Consider the following 21840-nt stretch of genomic DNA (forward strand, 5'->3'; position numbering starts at 1 on the left):
CTGCAGTTTCATTTCAGTTTGTGTTTTTTCTGAGCTCAGCCTCCAGGTCACTGTCCGCTGAGCCTCCTGAGGCCTTCAGTTTTTGGTAAGCTCCCTCTGGCCAAATGCCCAGTCCATGCTAATGCACTTGCTGTGATTTTCAAAATTCTGCCCAGATGGTCTTTTCCTCTGGAATAGTTTGTGATGCTCAATCTCCCATTTTCCTCAGGGAAGAAATATATAATTTAATTTGTAGGTTTCAGTAGTCTTACTAATGACTCTTGCTTGTTCTGTTGTTTTGAAGTAGTTACAGATGTTTCACTGGCACTTTTATATTGTCCTGTACTGTTTCCATCAGTTGTTGTATTTCAGGAGGGAAAGATGTAAACAGTACTTCAGCTTCTTTGAGACAAGGCTGACAGAGTGTGGTGGTTTGACCTTGGCTAAATGCCAGGTACCCACCAAGTCGCTCTATCACTTCCCCCCCCTTTCCCCTTTTTTCTCAATAGGGCAAAGAAGGGAAAGAAAATAAGATAGGAAAACAAAACAACCCTTGTGGGTAAAACAACAGCAGTTTTAATATAAGCAAAGCGAAGCAAAGGTCCGCGCGCGGAAGCAAAAAAAGAAAACAGATTTATTCTCTACTTCCCATTAACAGGCGATGTCGGGCCTTCTCAGGAAGCAGGGCTCCAATACGCGTAGTGGTTGCCTCGGAGGACCAAGGGTGACCCCACCCCCTTCCTCCTTTCTCCCAGCTTTATACTGAGCAGACGTCATATGGTATGGAATATCCCTTTGGTCGGTTCGGGTCAGCTGTCCTGGTTGTGTCCCCTCCCAAGATCTTGCCCACCCCGTCCCACTGTGGGGGGGGAAATGTCAGAAAGAGCCTTGGTGCTGTGTAAGCACTACTCAGCAGTAGCCACAACACCAGTGTGCTATCAACACCCTGCCAGCTCCCAGCATAAAACACAGCACCATGAGGGCTGCTACAGGGGAAAACCAATTCTGGCTCAGCCAGACCCGATACACAGAGCTATTGCGATTGAGGCACATGCTGCTGCTGAAGACTTTCCCTTTTTGTGCTGCATTTTGCAAGGGAGAGCTGGGAAAGTATATCCATGTGAGGAACTACTGATACTGAAATCTTGCCTCTCAAAGTCCAGTGAGCATCAAGTAGGAAACCATTAACTTTTGGCTCAGAAGTTGCCCTTTAGCAATACACAGAACATTATTAAAATAACCTTTAAGGATTTTGCTGGTGAAGATGTCTGACTACTTCTTTATCAGCATCTCAGCAGTGCTAACTTAAGGCATGGGCCTGAGGAGCTCAGCCTGTCTCCTGATCCGACAGGTTCACAGGTCTGCACAGTGCACGACTGGCAATGAGTTCAGCCTGTGTGTCAGCTACAACAGGGGACCTGCTGGGCTCTGTGTGTGGTGTTCCTGGGGCCTCTGCTGTGCGTAAAAGAACTCTCACTTTGTTTGGGAGTGTTTTGAAAAGGTATGCTGCAGTACTTAACATACAATAACAAAAAATATAAAAGCAGAACAAGCAGAAGTTACTTCATCCTTACCTTCTGGTAAGCCATGCAAAAGCAAGATAGAAGGTTGCTATGTTCCCGTTCTGACAGATTCTTTCTTACCTTTGAGAGCTACAGCTGAAAACAGAAATGTTTTCTGGGAGAAACTTAGAGAAACTTCTTTTTTGGCCATATTTGTTAAAGCTGTATCTTTATTCTGGCTGAAAAACCCAGTATTTAAAAGTTTAAATGGGTGTTAGCCTGCTAAGGGAGTGCTCTGAAAGAAATATTTCAAGGTAGAGTTTGTGGTTCCCTCTATGTAGATAGTGCTGTGCTTAGCTTACAAGAAGCTGACACCAGTTGCCAGTCTGCTTTGCTCTAAGTGCTGTGAATTCAGAGAAGAGCTGTGAATTCAAATATTCATTAGAAACCTGAGGCTTTGCAATATGTCAATATTTTTTAATTACTAAAATTGTATGCACCAACAGTTCACATTGCAGCTGGGTGCTCTAATAGCTAAACCTACAAAGAAAAACTGCAACAGTGATCAAGTCCCTTTAGTAGTTATCTTCTGTGTCTGTTCTTGGCTGTTGTGCTTTTGCATGCAAAATCAGTTTTTTTGAGAACAGAATGAAACTCCTAATTCCTCTGTATTAACAAGCAGCAACAGCAAAGCAGGTTCTTTATCTGTAAAGAAACTTGCAGGCACAGCCAGTTCCTCTGGGGCTGACCTAAAGCCAAAAGCTCTGGTACAAAGACCGCTAAACTGGATGGACTCAGATACAGCATCTGTGGTGCTCGTACGTGGTTTGCTCTCGGTGGAAAGTCGCAGCAGAAGGCAAGTTGGAGCGGGGTCTTTTGTATGGCAGTGATGACCACAGTTGTCTGCAGCTCTGAAGAGACAGAAAGAGACAGAGACTGTGAAGGTACAGTGTGGTTCTCACGCATGCATAGCGAGTAACCCTCATCAACTCACACCTCCCAGTCAGCACGATAGAGCAGTACACAAGGACTCTGTCTAAGTACATCTGCAGCAGTACATGGTTTGCCAAATGTCTGACAGCTTGAGGTCCTGGGCACATGGAAAAATAGCTGATGGTCTGGAAAGAAAAAGCAAAGCTATACGTCATTGCTTTTCAGATAGGACGCAGGACCAATTATTTAAGGCTGTAGAGGATGTTTAGCAACCTGTCTGATGGGAATGGGTCTCTTCGAATACAGACATACTTAAGTCTCATGATGTAAGATAGCAAAGGTAAGCCAGGGTTCTTGGGAGAGTTTCCCTATTTGTAAAAGAAAAAAAAAAAATTTCTGTATCTCATCAGCTTGTGGAACTAGCAATAACTGCATCAAGTCCTGTTAGACAACTGTGGATTTTCCCTTTCCACTGGTAAAGTTCTAGCCCTGGATGATTGCAGATGTGATGCTGAATGTTCCTTCATTTCACCCTTATAAATGAGCAGCACCTTCAGCCTTTTAGGGTACTTCCTACAGTTGCGTATAGAGGGAGGACATTGTTTCTACCCAGGAGCTTTATTTTACAGCATTTTTGAAGCTGTCTGTGAATCTGAGTTGCCTTCTACAACGGGAAGTCCTGGTGAGGCATGCTGATATCTAACCTGTAATCCTCCAACGTTGCTTCCCAGACTGTTAAATGTCATGGCTCTCCTTGTCACATCTATCTGTATGACCCTGCCTCCAGGATGGCTATGGAAATTTCAGGAATGCTTTACCGAGACAGTTGTCAGCCTACAAACAGCATCAGTTTTGTTTTTTTTAAAGCAAAGATAATTCTGACAGCTGGATGTAACCACACAGTGGTTGTCCTGACATTGTTTGCAGGCTGGTCACAGTCATTCTTGACTAGGAGCTGTTAAACTGGAACTCAGACTCCAGAGGTGTTGAGTGATATGCTGTTGTCCTAACATGTCAAGCAACAAGTGTTGTCTTTTGGCAGCCTGAGCTTACATATCAGTTCCTGTCAAGGTTTTACAGTCTACTATGGTAACCATCTGCTCTGGCTTTGCTTGTCCTCGGAGCCAAACTACTTACCGCTGAGTTGTCACATGCTACCTAATATAAGCAGCAAGCCTCTCTCCTTTCTGATTTCCTACAGGACAAGGGAAGTCTGTGCATTGCAAACTTCACACAAATTAGTGCTTTCTTCCCTGCCAACTGTGCTGCACAGAAGCAAATTTTACTTTAAAATGCTTCTGTGCCAATGTTGGTGTGATAAAACAAAAACCATGAATAAATTGGGATGTGCCAGCAACAGACAGCCAGGTGGAAATACAAGTGTTTTACAAGAAGCCACAAAAACAAGTCTGGAGCAAACACTACTATTTTTCTTGGAGCTCAAGTTTAAAATCCTGTTCTTCTCAAACTGTTCCAGGTTTCTGTGTGATATACTACCATTACATAGATGAAATGCACACTTGTTTGTTTGTGTCTGCACTTCTTTTTGGTGGTTAACAATGGAAGTGAGGGGAGGCCTGGAGCTCGCACAGGCTCCATCCTCTTGTGTGTGGCAGGATGCTCCGACACCATACTGAGATTCATCAACTTTATGTCTGCGGGCAGCTCACTTCCTCTATGGGTCAGTTCTTTCTCCTCAAAGTACAAACTTGTGGCATGGAGCATGAGAGCACAGGCCAGATCCTAAAAGGGACCCAAGTGCTGCAGCACTGCTCTGAGGCGTGCAGGACCTGGAGAGGTATTCAGAGTCCAGTGCTGAGCTACCAGAGTTACCCTGTACCTTGTGTAGGGGAGACAAGTGTCTCAGCATGGAGTACTTACCTGGATCTTGTCCTTTGAAGTTAAACAGGGACTCAAGAGCCTGATCTGCTGGGTGGTCTCCAAGAAGAGAGAGGTAGTCAGGAGGCAGGTCCTTCTGCGCCTGGTTTCTGGATCCTTACGATGTTTAGGCATGAGTGAAAGGGCTGGGTTGCTCAACTAGCTTGTGACAGCCAGCTCTCACGATTCAGCACGGCACACATGGATGTGCCACTGGGCTCTCCATGGAGCTACTATTTACCTTGATTCTGTCACTATCCTCCAGTCTGGCTGGATTTCCTGATAAAAAGCAGGTTTTATTTTGGGGTGTGTGGTGGCTCCAAGTGCTGTGAGGATGGCAGGTTTGATGAGGTGGTAATCTTGAGCACATGATCCTGCTAAATTGGAGGTAGCAAGTCGGTGACATCTTCACCTAAACTTGCTGCAAGCAGAACTGCCTGGCTGAGCACTGCTGCTCATGCTGGACCTGGCCCCAGCCCTAGCAGAAAAATGATCTGATCTCAGGTGAAACTTCTTTCTGCTTCTGAAGTACAAATAAAGACTGGGTTTCTTGTTGTGCCTTAAATATAGATTTCCTGTACTGTTTTAAACAACACTAGTGAGGAGACCCTGGTCTCTGATGCAGTCTTGGCAGAAATAATGGTCAAAACATGAAACAGAAGGCACTAAATAGCCCAGGACAATACCCAAATTGGGGTAGGGTCATTTCTTCATCAAGGTCATTACTGACAGTGGTAGTAGTCTGGGGCAGATGATTTAGCTGTATAGGCAGAAGAGTCTAAACAGGAGAAAGAATTAGAAAAAAATAAGAGTACTTCAGTCTGAGCATACTTGCCTTTGTTTTTTAATTTTGCTCCATGGAAACATATTTCCAAACATTTCAAGCTTGAAAAAACCTGGCACTGAACAACAGTTCTAATGAAATAAAATCTTCTTTTGTTCACTTGTCTAATTCCAAGTTTTCAGGAATTCTGCTGTTTCTCAAAATCATTCTGCTTTGAGAGAAAGATGTCACAAGAATATTTTTTAGTCACAAAAAGAATGTAAAAAAAGAACCAATCATTTTTCTTTTAGCTCAAGAATAATTTTCAGGCTGAGCCTGAATATTAAAAATGTCATACTAAATGGCAACTTTTCTGAAGACTTGGAAGTTTGTGAAAGAAGGAGGTTATGCTGACAGATGTTTCAGGAACCTAATTAATGAAGCCCTGAAATGAAAAAGACTGAGAACAATTTGGCTTCTTGCATGAGAAGAAATAACACATAACATTTCAAAAGTAATAAAAGACCAATCACCCCAAGAACTTCAGACAAAAAAGAAGGATTGTAAAACAGGAGTTAGATTTCTTTTTGTCATTGTAAACTTTTTTAACATATCTCTGGGTAGAACTGTCTGAAAGACCATGATTATATTTTGTGACAATTACTGAGGTTTCAGGATTTTTATACATTCTACATTAGCAAACAAAACCTTTTGAATATTTTTCTGTTGAAATAGCTCCTTTAGGAATCTGTGGGTGTTCTAGTCAAGGTTGTTCTTCCCTCCTACTGGTCAGAAATTATTAGAGAGATCAAATTGTTCTGAACCTCAAAATCTTTTCATCGGAATGGGTAAATCTTTTTAAGTGCTTCAGTGTCAATGAAAACTGTATATTTGAACAATGTTTTGTTTTCCTGAAACTATTCCAAGTGACTCCAACTTCATCTTGCACATAATAGTTTTGCACAAAAGAAAGATGCATTTAATCTCAGCTGTAAGAGCATGAATTTGCCAGTTCTGTACTGCTGCCATTTGTGAAAACTGGCTTTGCCTTACTGTATTTCTTTTCATCATCCTTACTTAGTGGTTGATCAGCTTCCGATAATGTGGTTACTTGATCTTACCCTGTGAAATTACAATCCATTATCTCATCAGGATATGTTCTTGGAGGGGGATTAAAAAAATGCTGTCAGTAATACATATACACTGTTGAAATTAAGTGAGGACATGAAGTAAGCTTACACTGCTGCAAAGTACATGGTATCAGCACCTGTCCTTCATTAATCTGCTCAGTCCTCTCTCTTTACACTGTGAAGTGGCATGATAACATAAAGCCACAACGAAATACATGGAAACTTTCTGCCTGTCCATGCTTTGAGGACTCTCATCCACCTAGATGTTGCCTTGTTGCTTGTTTTGCTGCTGAGCATGAGTATGGGTGCTGAGATTGACAGGGAGCCCATCCCAGTGGCTTTCCTCAAGTAAGCAATGGTGCATAAGAGTGCACAAAGCCTATTGTGAAACACTGCAATGAAGCCAAACATTTGGAAGCAAGTTTCTAACCTTTGTTAATTGAGGTGCTGTTTTATTGGGCAGAATTGATGATGCAGTAACAGGATGTCACAGCATATTGAGGCTGATGTATGGAAACACTTCTTGTCATTGAAAGGCAAAGGCTGCTTAAGGAAATGCTAAAGGAGGGTGAGTGTAACGCTGTAGGGAAAATTCTGCAGGTAAAGGTTAATGGAATTTTCCTTAAAAGTAGTTCTTGAACAAGTTTGGGTGGTCTGCTTTCTAATACTGCTTTCTACTGTTTGCCTCAAAGGAACAATGGGGTACAAAGCATATTGTCTGTGTAAGGACTTAAACATGAAAAGTGTTAATCTCCCTGTCTGATTGTCTGCAAAATGCCAAGACTGTCTTAAAAATCACAGACTCTGTTTTGAAAAGTATCTTTGTTTCTAGACCTTGTGAGTTCAAGTTTTCAGACATTCCTCTATGTTTCTAAGGGCTACACATTTACCTAAGTGAAAATGAATAAGAAAATATGTAAGTTTTAAAAAAAAGACATTTCACATAGCATTTCCCATAGTCACGTACTTCCAAATGCCATGTATTTAGTGGAAAAGACCATCACAGGCCTCAAATAATGAGTTAATAACATCAGGAATAGCACAATTTTTGCAAAGCATTTGACACTGTCACGCATGACATCCTTGTCTGTAAATGGGAGAGACATGGATTTGATTGATGAACCACTCAGTGGGTAAGGAATTGGCTGGAGAGTCACACTCAAAGAGTTGCCATCAACAGCTTGATGTCCAAGTGGAGAGCAGTGACAAGTGGTGTTCCTCAGGGGTTGGTGTTGGGACCAGCGCTGTTTATTTAACATCTTTGTTGGAGACATGGACAGTGGGATCAAGTGCACCCTCAGCAAGTTTGCCAACAACACCAAGCTGTGTGGTGTGGTCGACACGCTGGAGGGAAGGGATGTACCATCCAGAGGGACCTGGACAGGCTTGAGAGGTGAGCTTGTGCAAACCTCATAAAGTTCAGCAAGGCCAAGTGCAAGGTCCTGCATGTGGGTTGAGGCAATCCCAAGCACAAATACAGGCTGGGCCATGAGTGGATTGAGAGCAGCCCTGTGGAGAAGGACTTGGGGTATTAGTGGATGGAAGACTGACTATGAGCCAGCAATGGGCGCTCACAGCCCAGAAAGCCAACGGTATCCTGGGCTGTGTCAAGAGAAGTGTGGGCAGCAGGTCAAGGGAGGGGATTCTCCCCTTCTACTCTGCTCTGGTGTGACCCCACCTGCAGTCCTGTGTCCAGCTCTGAGGCCCCCAACATAAGAAAGACATGGACCTGCTCAAGCCAGTCCAGAGGAGGCCACAAAGATGATCAGGGGGCTGGAGCACCTCCCTTATGAGGACAGGCTGAGAGAGTTGGGGTTGTTCAGTCTGAAGAAGAGAAGGCTCTGGGGAGACCTTATAGCAGCCTTCCAGTACTTAAAGGGGGCCTGCAGGAAAGATGGGGAGGGACTCTATATCAGGGAGTGTAGTGATAGGACAAGGGGTAATGGTTTTAAACTGAAAGAGGGTAGATTTAGATTTGATAGAAGGAAGAAATCCTTTACTGTGAAGGTGGTGAGATGCTGGAACAGATTGCCCAGAGAAGCTGAGGCTGCCCCCTCCCTGGAAGTGTTCAAGGTCAGGTTGGACGGGGCTTTGAGCAACCTGGTCTAGTGGAAGGTGTCCCTGCCCATGGCAGGGGGGGTTGGAACTAGATGGTCTTTAAGGTCCCTTCCAACCCAAACCATTCTATGATTCTACGATTCTATAATTTAAACAAGAACTGAAAATTCTCAGCTGCACATCTGTAAATATGTTATTTATTCTCAATAACATTAAAAGATTGATTTAGCAGGTCACCTACAAAGATTCCTTTGGGCCTCTTCATCACCAGGAGCATCTCCTCAGGCTCCTTCTATGTTGCATTTCAACAGCTGTCTTTTATAATATATCCTGACTGTCATCAGATTTGGGCTCTGTATCACGCTGTACTTATTTTGGTAGAGAAGTAGGTGTGTGTTTGTGTGCGACAGGGGCTGGGGGTGGAGGTTTCACTTTCTACTTCTAGCAGATAGAATTACTGTGCCTGTCTGTTGGCTTTGTTTATTTCTCTTATATCTCTTGTGGATATCTGTGGGGGATAAAATAAGCACCGGCTTTGGATTTGATTTGCACTGTGAGTTTGCTTCTAATTTGCACCACCCACACCAAAGCTTAAAGTCAACATTTCAGTTTTCAAAGCCAGAAGGATAAAGCTAGGCTATTAGAGTGAGATTTTAAACAGCTGGCAGTGATAGTCAGTGGTAAAAACTTCTCCTTCAGGGACAAGGTGGGCACTAGAGATCTCTGGGCCCTGCTTGCTAGCTGTTCCCTGGACTGTCCCTTCTCATACCCTCTGAAGGATGTGGTTTGAGGCTTGTGGCTTTTGGCTGTGTAATTTTCCACTGCGCAGCTCACAGGGTTAAAAAGGCTGTCATCCTTTGCTGAGGAGCCCTGCCAGTGTAGCTGAAGGGGAGGAACATGGATGTATATCACTCTTGCTCTGTCCCTTAGCACAGATGAGGTCTAGTTCTGACTTCAGCATTATTTAAAATATCTTTACGATTGTTTTGTGTTACAGAGTCAGTGCGCTCTCCTTCTGTGCCTTTCTATCCTATCCATTACTTATTTGTTAAGAGATTTAGCTTCAAGAGAGAAAATTAAAGTACCCAAGTAGTTTTAGTAGTAACGCCGTGGACCGGATTCTAAGTGGCTTTTTGTGTGTATGCACATGTAGATAGAATGCTTTAAATTGATTTTGAGGCTGCTAAGGGTAGGCATGTGCAGGCAAAGAAATCCCAGAGGTCTATTATGCAGATTTTTTCTTTTATTTTTTTACCATGCAGCCTTTATAAACAGTATTTGGGAATAACAGTATCAAATTTCACATACTATACACTGCAATCTTAGGTCTATGTTCTTCATTTCTAACAGCTGGGCTCACATGCTTCAATTTCTGCTATGCTTCAGAAATGCATTCTAGTTGTTACTAATATTATATGGATAACAGAATCAAACCAAATATTTGACAGCATTAGCCCCCAAAATAAACTGGTAAACCTGTTCCTAAACTCTCAGCCAGATGAAGCCAGGAGCCAGACAAACAAATATTGTCAGTGTTTTTCCAAATGAGTACACGATATTAGGTTCTTAAATCCTTCCTTGGACAGCTCAGTAAAAAGAGACTGAAAGCACAGCTACACTCCTGCCTGTCTCTGGAAAACATTAAATCCAAGATTGAAATGGGGAGATGTGGAGGAGCGCTGATTAGATCAAGCACAGTACCAGGCGTATGGGCTGCACAGATACTGAACAAGGGTGGTGAGGCCATGGGGCGTGATATGTACCACCTGAACATATTGGTTCAGACCTCCTTTAGCAAGGGGATCTCACTGCTTGTTTGTAACACAGTTGAGCACTTGGTCTCAGCATCTCTTTCCTCAGGAAAAAGAATGGCAGAATCTCCAAAAATGGGACACTGAAATGAGTATGTGTGACCTTGGGATATCTGCTTTGCTTTAGGCTGCATAGCCTGTGGTACCAAATTCTACATACTTTGGGCTCTGGAGTCTTGTGTCCTGGGGACATTGTTCAGTTCTTTGGCATCACTAAGCTGGTGAGAAAGGAATAACCCTGCTTCCACCAAGCATTCAAAGTGCGTGGGATAAAAAGTGATGTGTGAGGGGCTGCTGACAAGCATCTGGACTGACAGAAGTGACCCTCTGCTGCTGACTTAACAGTTGACGTTCTGCAGACTGAAAGGAGATGAACAGTTCTTCGGAGAAGGATGAGTAGAAAACATGACCAAAGATTAAAAGGAACTTCAGAAGCACCTTAAAGCCCCAGCTGAGATCTTGAGAAATCCCTTTGTGTGAGGCTGTCTGCAAAATGCACAGTGCAAGAGAGCCTCATGCAGAGAAGGCATGTGGAAGGGGAAGGGAAAAGCCTGAAAAACAGCAGTTCCTTAACACCTCACAGGAAATCGGTGTCATGAGCAGAAACTGAATGCTAAGTTGTAGTCCCTGCCCAGTGCTTTGTTACCTGTTTTGTCATGACCTGCACAGGTTGATGCTTGTTTCAGGATACTGTATTAGAAGAGTGCAAAAAGTCCACTACAGATGTTGCTTTTGTTGTGAAAATACCAGCAGTTCAGTTAACCAGGAATAATGGCCGTGCTGCATGCTTTAGGGGCAGGCATTCCCTCCCTCCTGGAAAAAGTGTCTTTCAGAAGGATGGCTTAACAAAATGCCTGCCTGTCTGCAAAACGGCTCATGTCAGCCAAGTGCCAAGTGAGGAGAGGAGGTAGAGCCACAGTTTGAGAAGAGTTATGCCCATTCTTGTGGCCTCTCAAAAATATTGGCCCCTTATATGGCAGGAAATTCCGTGTGAGTTGAAGCTGTCAGAGATGATTTAATTCTTGCTGAGTGCTCTTTGACTCCTCTCAGAGTCCCAGAATGAAGCTGAGGTCAGGGACTTGGTGACTGCTGGCTACTAGCCCTGCCACAGCTCCGGGAACAGCAGCTCGTACCCATGTAATATGGATCAATAAATCTCACCATAGGACTGATCGCTTGTGCCCATGTGCTGAGACTCTCCATCTCCAGTGTTAGGGATTGAGATGAGGTACATATAACTGCATTGAAAGGGAAGATGTGCCTTTTGTCCAGTAATTAATGTTTCTCTTCTGTATGCACTTCTACATACAACGGGCTGAATTACTTCATATTGAGCCAGAACATCCAAACCTGTTGATGTCATTTTAAGCAAGTGCAGCACTTGTCACACTAATGGCAAAATCTTCACTGCTTTTATGCATCTCCCTTTCAGAGCTTAGGTTATCAGTGCTAACTCTATCCCTGATTATTTTTGGTGGAGTAGCTCTCACCCACCTTATATGCAAGTAATATGGTTGCTGTAAACATGGTGCTGCAGTCTAATCCTAATTTAATTTAATACAGTGAGGAAGGGGCCGGTCACCTTCAGGGAAGCCCTGCTAGTTTATGCCATCAAAGTATTTGGCTCTGTAAAGATTGTTGTGTGTATAAATCTTGAAATTGCATACGATTAGTTTAGACTGAAAAAGTATAAAAATATTTTTGTAAGCATTTTCCTGGAATTGGTTCAGAATTCAAGTATTCCTTGGTCAGTAATAAAATTCTGAAAATGTAAATGTCTGCATTAAATCAAAAGCTTTTTTTTTCAGAAGCAGCAGCTCAGATGTTAGCATTTTAAATAACATTATACCCACAGTAATGACTGTAACACCAGTTCCTTATATACACAGAAATTAGCCATGATGATCAATATTATTCTTTATTGCTTTTGAATTGAAATAAATTTAGAAATTTATTAATATATATGCTATTACAGCTCACTGATTCATAGATTTTACAGCTGAAAGGGGATATATCAGTTTGTCTCATCTTTTGCACAGCAGTTTATACAGTTTCCTTACAGTAGTCTGTTCAGATAAGTGTATCTCACACTTGGAATTTAGGACCTGTGTGTTCTGTGGTCTTTACCTGGCTGTTTTTAGCAAGCTCCTTACAGTTAGCCAATGATTTGTTTCTCTGTGTTCTGACTAGCTCATACCAGAATTTCTGCTTGCTGTATTGACTCCACCAAGGTGGCAGTTCCTTGCATACCTTTCATCTAAACTCAGAGACAGATGTACTTCTTTGATCACAGTATAATCTTGTTCATGTCTAACAATTTTTTTCTTTAGATGCTGACTTGTTTTGCATCAATGGCAAAACACTAACTGATTTCAGAATAGCCAAAATTAAATCGTTATTTGATTAGGTGACCACTATTGTTATACATCTGCATTACAGTCAGAGCGAGCTTTCCTATAACAAATCCAGTGAAGGCATTCAAAGGCTTCATGACTATCAACAAGTAACAGGGACTTCTCTCTCAGACCTTAGCTACAAAGAAGTTTGACATGTCATATGGACATAAAGCATCATAGTTATGAGGTGGGGTTAGCCTCTTTAGTCAGAACAACTGGCTAAAGAATCATATATAAATTAGACCACCTCTTGGCATTGCAAGTATTTTGTAATTTCAAATGCCCAGTCCTGTTACCACTGAGCTCAGACCTGTCCATGAGTTCAGCCCCTGCTAATTTGCTGTTTCCTTCTCTTATGTCTTTTCCATGTCTATAAACAGAACACATTTTAGGCATGCAGGCTTGATTCTCCAGAACTTAAGCACGTATACAACTTGATGTAGCATGGATTATTCCTTCAACAGCAACTAGATAACTCATGAAGATGACCATATCTGTGAATATTGTCAGGAGAGGAGCTTTAGTTTGGAAATTGACTTCCTTTGGGGGTCCCCCTCACTCTTAATTCTTGCAACAACTAATCAATGAGTTTTTCCATTATTTCACAGAGCTTCTTGACATGTGTTACTAGACAAGATCTGGTGACCACTAAATTTTCTGTAAGTTATAGCAGAATCAAAGAAAAGAGACCTGTTCTGTTTCCACCCTGCCTCCCAGAGGGTGTATTAGTTGTGGTCCCTTGTGGAAGGTTTTTTTCACTTAAATTTCCTTAGTGTAACAAACCTATATAATTTTTGTAATAGTTATTGTGGTTGCCCTGAGGTTCTACCATGTAGAAATGTATTCAGAACTTACTCTGTGTTTCTCCTGGAAAGAGCTGTCTGCAGAAATCTGTGGTGCCCTTCTAACACACTAATCCTAGGCAGTCCAGGGAAATCTAGGGAGAATCTCAGGGTGGAAAAGTGCTGCTAGTTCTATTAAATCAAAAGTCATACAAGGAAAAGTGAAGTTTAAACAAGGCTTGGGGAAGCCGTTTTAGAGAAAAAATGTTGTTTTAAGTAATCCTTATTTTTATCATTAAGGCTAGTTTTGTTTTGCTGCAGACTTTCATTGTGAAAATTAATGGTCAGGAAAGAATAAGAAAATAGTAAAATGATCCAAGCCCTGAATTACTGCCTTTATGGTTGTAATTTCCTTTACTTCAGTTGAGTTCCCCTGGCAGAGCTGCAAGGAAAGCTCTACCCCATTAAATAACAGAGTTCATAGTACTAAATACAAGCACGCATGAGATCATCTCTATATTTGCAAGTAACCCCTAAACTTTGGTGATGAACTCCTGGCATTTTGTTAGCAAATATTTCTAGAATAGATGACATCTGACATAATCTTGTACATACATGCTAAGGGTGCATACATAAACACACACATGTATGTATATACACACACACCTACACATATATGTGGACACTTTTAAACATCTGTCTCAGTAGATAACAGTGGAATTTGCTGCATTCATTTGAATCCTTTGGGGCTCTGGAATTTCAGGATCTGCTGCCTTCTAATAGAGGAAACTCTAGTTCTGTTGTTTCAAATGCTAGTTTAAAGAAAAAGGAAATAAAAGCAGCAGCAATACAGCACATCACAATAGCGGGTTAAATATAGACATGGATTACAGAGCCATTGTTTTCACTCCTGCTAAATAAGACAGTAGTCTTAAAATGGAATGCCACTTGACCTTTCATGTCTCGTCAGTCTGATTGTATTTAACTGATGCAGGGAGGAAACATTTTCCCCCTGGATCTGTCCCCTGTTGATATGACAGTTGCTACTGCTGGGTCACACCATGCACAGGAGGCAGAAACCCGGTGCTCCAGAACACAAGAGGGATCTTGCAGCTCATGGAGGAGCTCTGTCCATGTCCCACAATGACACACGCTCTTTTTTCAACTTCTCTCAGCTTGTGCTCTCTGCTGGCCATCTCAAATCACCACCAGTACTCAAACATTCAAAAATCACTTACTTTGAAGTGGAAATTCTTGATGTACAAAGCAAGAAGCAGATCTGCATTGTGGACAAGGTGAGTGTATTTTTCCAGCACGCTGGGGATGTGCCTGGTTCACACGGTGCCAGTTCAGGGACTCTGTTTTCACTCTGTTGTGGACTTACTCTGTAATAGAAATACTTTCCTTTTCTCTGGGAGATACTCAGAACTCTTTGTTAGTGACAATCCTTGGCTGTTTTCCAACACTGGCTTCTTTTAGAACTCCTGGCTGCTCTGTGGACTCAAGATATGTCAGGCTGTCTCTTGACACTTAGATTACAAGTGTTTATTTCAGAATATGATACTTAAATGTCTGCTTCAGAATGGATATTCAGTTTTAATACAATTGCAAAGCTTAGCATCTCTACAATGCTGGGGGTTCTTGCTGGTATCTAAATGTACTCAGCTGTGCCCTTACTTAGCAGATTGGGCAGGAACCTGGCAATTTTTAAAATTTTTAATTTTTAAACAAAGGGTCTTCGCTAAAAGAGGCTTTTTTTTTTTTGCTTTATAATGTGAATTAAAAATATAAAATACAGTCAAATTGTATAAGTAGTATGAGAGGACTGGGTAGAAAGGAAGTTTACAACACAGTAAACAACAGCTGAAAACATGCTTCATAAATATTTTCATCACAGTTTTTGTGATTCATTGTCCCTCAGCAGAAGAGCTGGTCTCTTGAGTGCCATGGAAATGGGAATCCTAATCTATTTAGACCATAGGATTTTTCAGTAGCATAGTAGAGTTTTGAGACTTACTGTTTTGATAAAGAAAAAAAAAAAAAATTCCCTTATCCTCACTGGTAACAGCTGGAACTGGTGGATAAGTTTGCTTCAAATGTTTTAATTTAATGCCTTTGAAATATGCAGGGTGGAATACTACCAGATTTCTAGTGTTCTTGATCATTTAAAGGGTGTTTTTTCAATTGGTATGCCTAAAGGTAAATGTCTCATTTGTTCATTCTTAATGGGGCAAAATAAAAGGGGAAACATGTACAAAATGGTCAAATATGATGACTATTAATACAAGTTCTAATGATAATGCTTGTATTTAATTTACTGAGTGATATTTACACAGTTATTAAAAAGTTATCTAAATACTATACTGAGTAAGGTTTTGATCCAAAAAGTTGAGTCTGTTTGTCATCTTAAGCTTTCCTATAATGTCATTAAAAGAAATATATTAACAGAAACAGAATTAGGTGAAGAGCCGTATTTCAGGAATCCTTCCACAATGCATGGAAGAACTGTAGTCTGCTGGGATAATGGCAGACTCGTGTGTTAATCTTTATTTTGAATTTTGATGACCCTGAACATTTTCTGCACTTTCTCCAAATCATGGACTCTGCCCCTGTAGTGGTGGAAAGAGAGTTATGAGTGGTGATTGCAAAGTACTCTCTATATAGAGGTAAAATACACACAGAGGAGTAATAACGACTGTAAACTGGAAGCGTCTGCTCAAAAATCTATGTTCAATTTACACAGCCATGACCAGCAGTGTGGACTTTTTTTGGCACAGAACCAATGGATTGGTGTAAGTATAGTGCAAGGCTGAATTTCCAAGGCTGCCTAAAGAATTTGGCTTTTGAATGCACGTTCACCTGGCTAAGTCTCTTAATTTGCTGTGATAAACCCTTCCTAAGGCAACCCTGAAAGTCAGAAGTTGAGTTCCTTACTTCCGTGTTAGTACTGGTGAACTTCATTTCAGTTTGTTATTAGAGCAAACAAGAGACTATTTTACCGGATTATGCGTCGTCTTCTGCTTAATTAAATATTACATTGATATAGACCCAACACGACACTTCTAATGCCTGTTTTCTGTTTGTAAGATAATTATGATTAGCTTCATTTCTCGAGGTTGCATGTAATTATTACTTGTCAGGATTTATAATAGGAGAGAATAGGAACCATAGATTTTAAAATGTATGTATTGATACTCTTACTGCGTATTGTTAGTAGTTCAGACTATTATGATTTATCAGATACATTTGTAATATTCTCAGATTAATAAATCTAAAGGGACAAACTATATTATAATGGCCAAGAGAAGACCTCTTTCTTTATCTACGTAATAGAAACTCAGGCAGAGTGATTAGATAATTAATGCTATGTGGTTAAATACCAGTCACTGCTTCCAGAGGGTTAGTTTCTATGAGACTCTTGCATATGCATATGAATACTGTTCAGATTAGTGGGAGCTCTGTAAAGTCTGCAAAATGATGATACATCTAACTAGTTTTGGTATTTAAAAAGAGAAGATGTCTTGTGCTGAATGTAGTGTCAGGGATTTAGAAGAGGTGTGTTCAGCTGTGTTATCCTGAGCAATCAATTGACATCAATAGGCTTTGGATCCAGAATAAGTAACTGTGAATTAATTCTCCATCTGTAAAATGAAAATAATATTATTTCCTTTGCTTTTCTTACCCATCTTATACTTTGGGGAAGGATCAGTCACGTATATTAAGTGAACCGTGTGGTCACTATAAGGTAATTGGTTTAAAGGAACAGAATAAATATATTATTTGCCTGCTTTTTAAGCCTGTCAGATACATTCACATTGTACTGCAGGCTTTTCCACAGTCAGGAAGGAAAGGCAGGAAAAAAAAATATTGAAAGACAGTAGTAGAAGAGGAAAACCCCAGACATTTTGTCCTGTAGTCGTCCCCTCGAGGAGCTGGGTCTTGAAGAAGAATACCTAATCTTGCAAAACTTGAAGTAAACTCACAAGAGTCAGCAACACTGACAGTTCATTTTGCACATGCATACTTCGAGTGCAAAATTCTTTATAGGAGTATAATTTCTTTTATTTAATATTGTTAACCTGCTCTGGGGAGTTTCGCTGCTGTGGATATGACATTATGCAAGTGGTTTGGTGCACACGAGCTTTTCCAGCGAGTTACTTAAAGAATTTAAAAGAGAAATAATAAGTGTGAGATCTTTTTCCCCAGATTTGCTCTTGGTACAGAAATTATTTCTGAGGTGAGATGTCATGGAGAAGAGGCTTCAGATTTTGGGGATGGGGAAAGAAGGGAGGAAACACAAACTTTTTTTCCACTTATTCTATAAAATGTCCCCAAACTAATCCTGTCAGGACAGCAGGCACCAGTGATTTATAGACAAAAGAAGGCTACCTTTGACAGTTGGAAAAAGGCTTCAAAAAGGAGTTAGTAGGGAAAGCTAATTTAAACCTGGCCTTAAAATCAGTATCTAAATGCTCGGAGGAGGTACCCTGTGAGCAGAGGTATCCATACTCTGAATTGATGGCAATAGGGGGACAAAAGGCACCGAAGTTTCGAGGAGATGTACAAGCAGCCTCCTGCTCTTGTGTGCTGCCCATGAGAGGGCAAGAGTCCAGATGTGAGGGTCAGTCTGAATGATGGAGTCCTGGGTCTGTCTTCCTTCCCTGCTCCCCAGGGGAGGCAAGCCTGTGTCCTCATGCACAGCATGGCTCGGCTGTACACAGAGCATCTTGCCTGACCTCAGATTCCTCTATGGCCTAGGAGGGGATTTCTCAGAACAGAAAGGTGTTTACCCAAGCAGGCAAAGACCTTAAAAGAGCTGGTGGTTGAAAGCCACAATTAGGGAAATATAGTCAAGAAAATTGTCCCATATTTTGGGGTGATCAAAGGGTGATAAGTAACAGTTGGGTATCTTGTGGGTGAACCTTCAGTCTCTTCAATATGCAAATCAATACTGCATTTTTTTAAGATGTTCTGTAGTTGAAACATGAGTCATACAGGCTTCTTGCTCAAGGAGTGAAAAAAGTATTCATCAAGAAATAAATCACTTCTTTGGCCAGTGTAAAGCAGCAGGTGAGCCTAGATGATCACAAGTCCCTTTTTGCCTCACAATTTATTAATTTATTTCTATGAATGAAATTCCTGTCTATCTGTAAAGAGGAGAGGGCATGTAGTTAGTGATTTCTTGTTAGAAGTATTTTCAATGAAGAGTCCCAAAATGTCTAAGGATTTTGGCTCCCATATTACTTCCAAAAACCTATAGAAAACAGAACATGCAAAATTCATCAAGTCTTAAAAACAAAAGAAAATAATTCCTTTTTGTATTTTTTTACAAATAATCCACATTTGTCATCGTCAGCCACAACTTATAAAAAATACATAGCTATTCAAAAACTGTTTTACTTGTACATTATTCCAAAAGCCTGATGTAGGTTAGTTTTAAAGTTATCGATGTGCAGTGATTTGATTTATAAATGCTGTTAAGGCAACTCATAACTGTTTCTGTTGTAGCATTCATTGTATAATATTTTTTCTTCAAATTAACTTGTAGTAAAATGTATTTTCCCCCAAACATAGTGCAATGTAATTAATTTTGCATGAGTTGCTTTTAAGGCAGAAAGTGTTACTCAATATAGTTTTTACAGAATAAATCACCTTTGGGGAAACCACCAGAGAAAGCTTTTTCCCATCAAAAGCCTCAGAGCTCAGTAGTTTCATGCTATATTTTGCAAGTTAAGCTATAAGCAGAGGTGTGAGCTCAGGTTTTGGCTGCTATGCAGTGGCCCTCCTTCCCAGAAAGCTTTTTGAGGCCTACAGAAGAGAGCTTGCTTCCTAAGGTGTGCAGGGAAGCGCCTCTTTTCTTGGTGTGCTGCAAAGATGATGGAAGCTACTTTTCTACTGTTCCTTAAACCAGCCCTCCATGTACCCAGTGCCCTCTCCCACTGAAATCTCTTTGGACATCCCAGTTACTGATAGTTAAATGTTTGTGGTTCACAATATATATTGCAGGAACATTTAACTATATGTTTGTGAGTGTACACATACTGTGCAATGCCTACAATAAAAGTCATGTGAACATCGTTATTTTTCTTAAAGGATCCTTTTGTAGGGCCTGTCCTCTTGTTACATGTTTTTGTCGTGGCCAGCACAACACAAGTCTATGCATCAATCCAGTCACTTATGTTAAATATTACACAGTACATGTATTACTGTCTCTTTTGCCAAAGATGAATTAGGATTTGCTCTGATTGCTCTGAAAGGCTTGTCTGTCTCTGAAGGAGTTCACAAGCATTTTTGTTTGTAAAGCACCTAAACTAATGGTGTCCTTGTATCTGCACACTATGGCTTAACACTGTATATTGGATTTATACTGACATGACAGCAAAATCAGATCCATGCAGAAATGGTTATCTCCAGTATCAGAAATCTATTACTCTCACCTGTGTGTTGCTGCTCTGTCACAGAAAGTGAGCAGCCAAGAAGAACAGTCATCACCAGCTCTCTTTTGCATAGTCATCTCCAGCAAATAAAAATAACTTCTCACATCAGGACTTGGAGGTTAGACATACTGCATTCATTTTAGGTAAGCAAATGCAATCAGTAAAGTAGGCAATGAAACTGTGTAAAGGAACTCTCTGCAGTGCCAGGACATTGCTTTTTACATCAGACTCTCCTCACTTGTCTTATTCTAGGGAAGTATAGTAAAGAAGTCTTCTTCCAGGAAAGAGGTTAATATTTTCATTGCCTTGTATAGTTTTTTTTCCCCTTAAACTTGCAATTATAACATTGTACTTCACAGGACTCTACATTCTTCCTTGTGGAGAATGAGCAGAACCTGTGCACTTCCACAGCGGCCTCATTTCATGCATAGGACTTTCAGGATCATCTTTGTCATTCAAACAATCTATCATCAGAGATGTCCTGCCTCTGATGCCAAAGATGCCCAAAGGGGTTGAATAACCAGCTATGTCAAAGGAGGGGGCTTCCATGGTTAAGACCACACATGGATGCTGAGTCCCACAAACTAGGGATTCCCACAGCAATATGGGTGAAGGAACAGGACACAAAACTAGCTTGGATGTACGCTCATTGCTGTGCAAGTCCTCTTTTTTCCTTCCTTTTGGAAGTCTTTTTTGTGTCTTTTACTGTATGTTTTCACAGCATCCAGCACAACAGGGATCTGGTCCCTGCTGGGAGGCACTGCAAGAAAATACATTACATTTACAAACATTTTATAAAATCTGTGTTTTCTTGCCTGTAAGAATTGAATCTTATGCCTACCCCCCAGTGCTGGAGGTGATGACAGTAGTATTTTCTTCCTCAGTTATTAGTTACACTTGGTAAAGTAAGTAAACATATTCAAATTCTTTGAAGCAACGCATTACACTCATTTCTTCCTGCTTTACTAGAAATTCACATCATTTTAATGTCAATATAGCTACAGATAGTTTCAGATTAAAAGAGGCAACTAGACATATTAATTTCTGCTTGCTCTTTGCTGTCACCATTCTTGTTTCAATATGGCTTTTTAAATGGAATACCTGGAGAAATGGCCTTTGATTTATCTAGAAGCAGAAGACGGGGGAGGGGAGAAGCTGGTAACTTTAGGGCATTTAGCATTTGTAAAGGGATAATTTAAAGAATTACAGAAGCTACTACAGAAGACTAATGCTTCAGATGATGCTACTTTTCAAAGCTTGGAAGTGCCTTTAAATGACAGGTTTTATACATCTCTTATTTTAGATAGAAAAGTCAAAGCCTGGGGGAAAGGAAGAAAGACTGAAATATAATAAATGATCCAAAAACTTAAAGCTTAATTCAAAGTTCAGTGAAAACTAAGAGAATGAATTCTTGAGACACCAGTGGTGCTCCAGCTCTTCATGAACATATGCCATTCTGGCCAACAGTAAAAACCAGCTATGCTACCAGAGCAGTGAATACTGCCAGAAGTGTGTCTGTAGAGACAGATTCCCAGCCAGTGTGAAAATGTCCTCTTTCCCAACAAAGTTATGACATTTTACCCCAGCTGCACATTTGCCTTATTGCATCAAAGATAATTCACAGTTTATTGCAAATTATGAATGTACAGGAGCAATATAAGACCATAGGGAGCTGTAGGTGTTTTATTAGTCTAATAGTTAATCAGCACAACCCATGATGGAAATTTAGGTGTATAATGGCATCTCATACAGGCATTATTGTAGCATTAAAATACTTCTGCCCATGATTTATTGATCCATCAGAGTGTGCTTCAGGTTCTTTCTGAAATCAGACCTGTGATTCTGTATAAAATACCTGAGCCATGTAGTAATGGATTTATAAATATCAGTATATATTAATGCTATCTTTATAACATATCTGCCTATGTTTAAACAATTTTGGATTTTCAAAGTCCTTAAAATGCAAGCTTTCCTTTTTTAATATGTACAGCTCTTGTGTTACAAGAGGACAAATTGTGGCAGTCGGAGAATCTGTACCAGAAATACAGCAAGCATTTCTTCATTGTGCTTGGTATTGTGATAAGTACTCAGATTTCTGACTGACCTGATGATGTCTAATTGTTCTCATGTATCACCCTCTTTTCCCATTCCTTTCTGCTTCTCAGCTTCAT

At 40.7% G+C, this 21840-nt stretch overlaps 1 protein-coding gene and 1 long non-coding RNA gene across 6 annotated transcripts in view; one reads left to right on the plus strand and one right to left on the minus strand.

Annotated features, from left to right (window-relative positions):
• Positions 1-532: 532 nt before the first annotated feature.
• On the minus strand, positions 533-14606 carry LOC141942878 (uncharacterized). Its single transcript, XR_012628768.1, has 3 exons — positions 14471-14606; positions 4296-5070; positions 533-2392 (listed from the first exon to the last, which is right to left on the minus strand). It is a non-coding gene; the product is annotated as an uncharacterized LOC141942878 (long non-coding RNA).
• Positions 14216-21840, plus strand: part of TECRL (trans-2,3-enoyl-CoA reductase like) — a 74472-nt gene continuing 66847 nt past the window's right edge. For 2 of the 5 annotated variants that reach the window (XM_074866968.1, XM_074866967.1), the window contains exon 1: positions 14216-14527. In XM_074866968.1, coding sequence (XP_074723069.1) covers positions 14294-14527 — 234 coding nt within the window. In that variant the 5' untranslated portion in view covers positions 14216-14293. The remainder of the gene's footprint in view (positions 14528-21840) is intronic. The other 3 variants (XM_074866970.1, XM_074866969.1, XM_074866966.1) reach the window with 2 other exon arrangements.

This window comes from Strix uralensis, chromosome 4 (assembly GCF_047716275.1).
Source record: "Strix uralensis isolate ZFMK-TIS-50842 chromosome 4, bStrUra1, whole genome shotgun sequence".
NCBI classification, from domain to species: Eukaryota; Metazoa; Chordata; class Aves; order Strigiformes; family Strigidae; genus Strix; species Strix uralensis.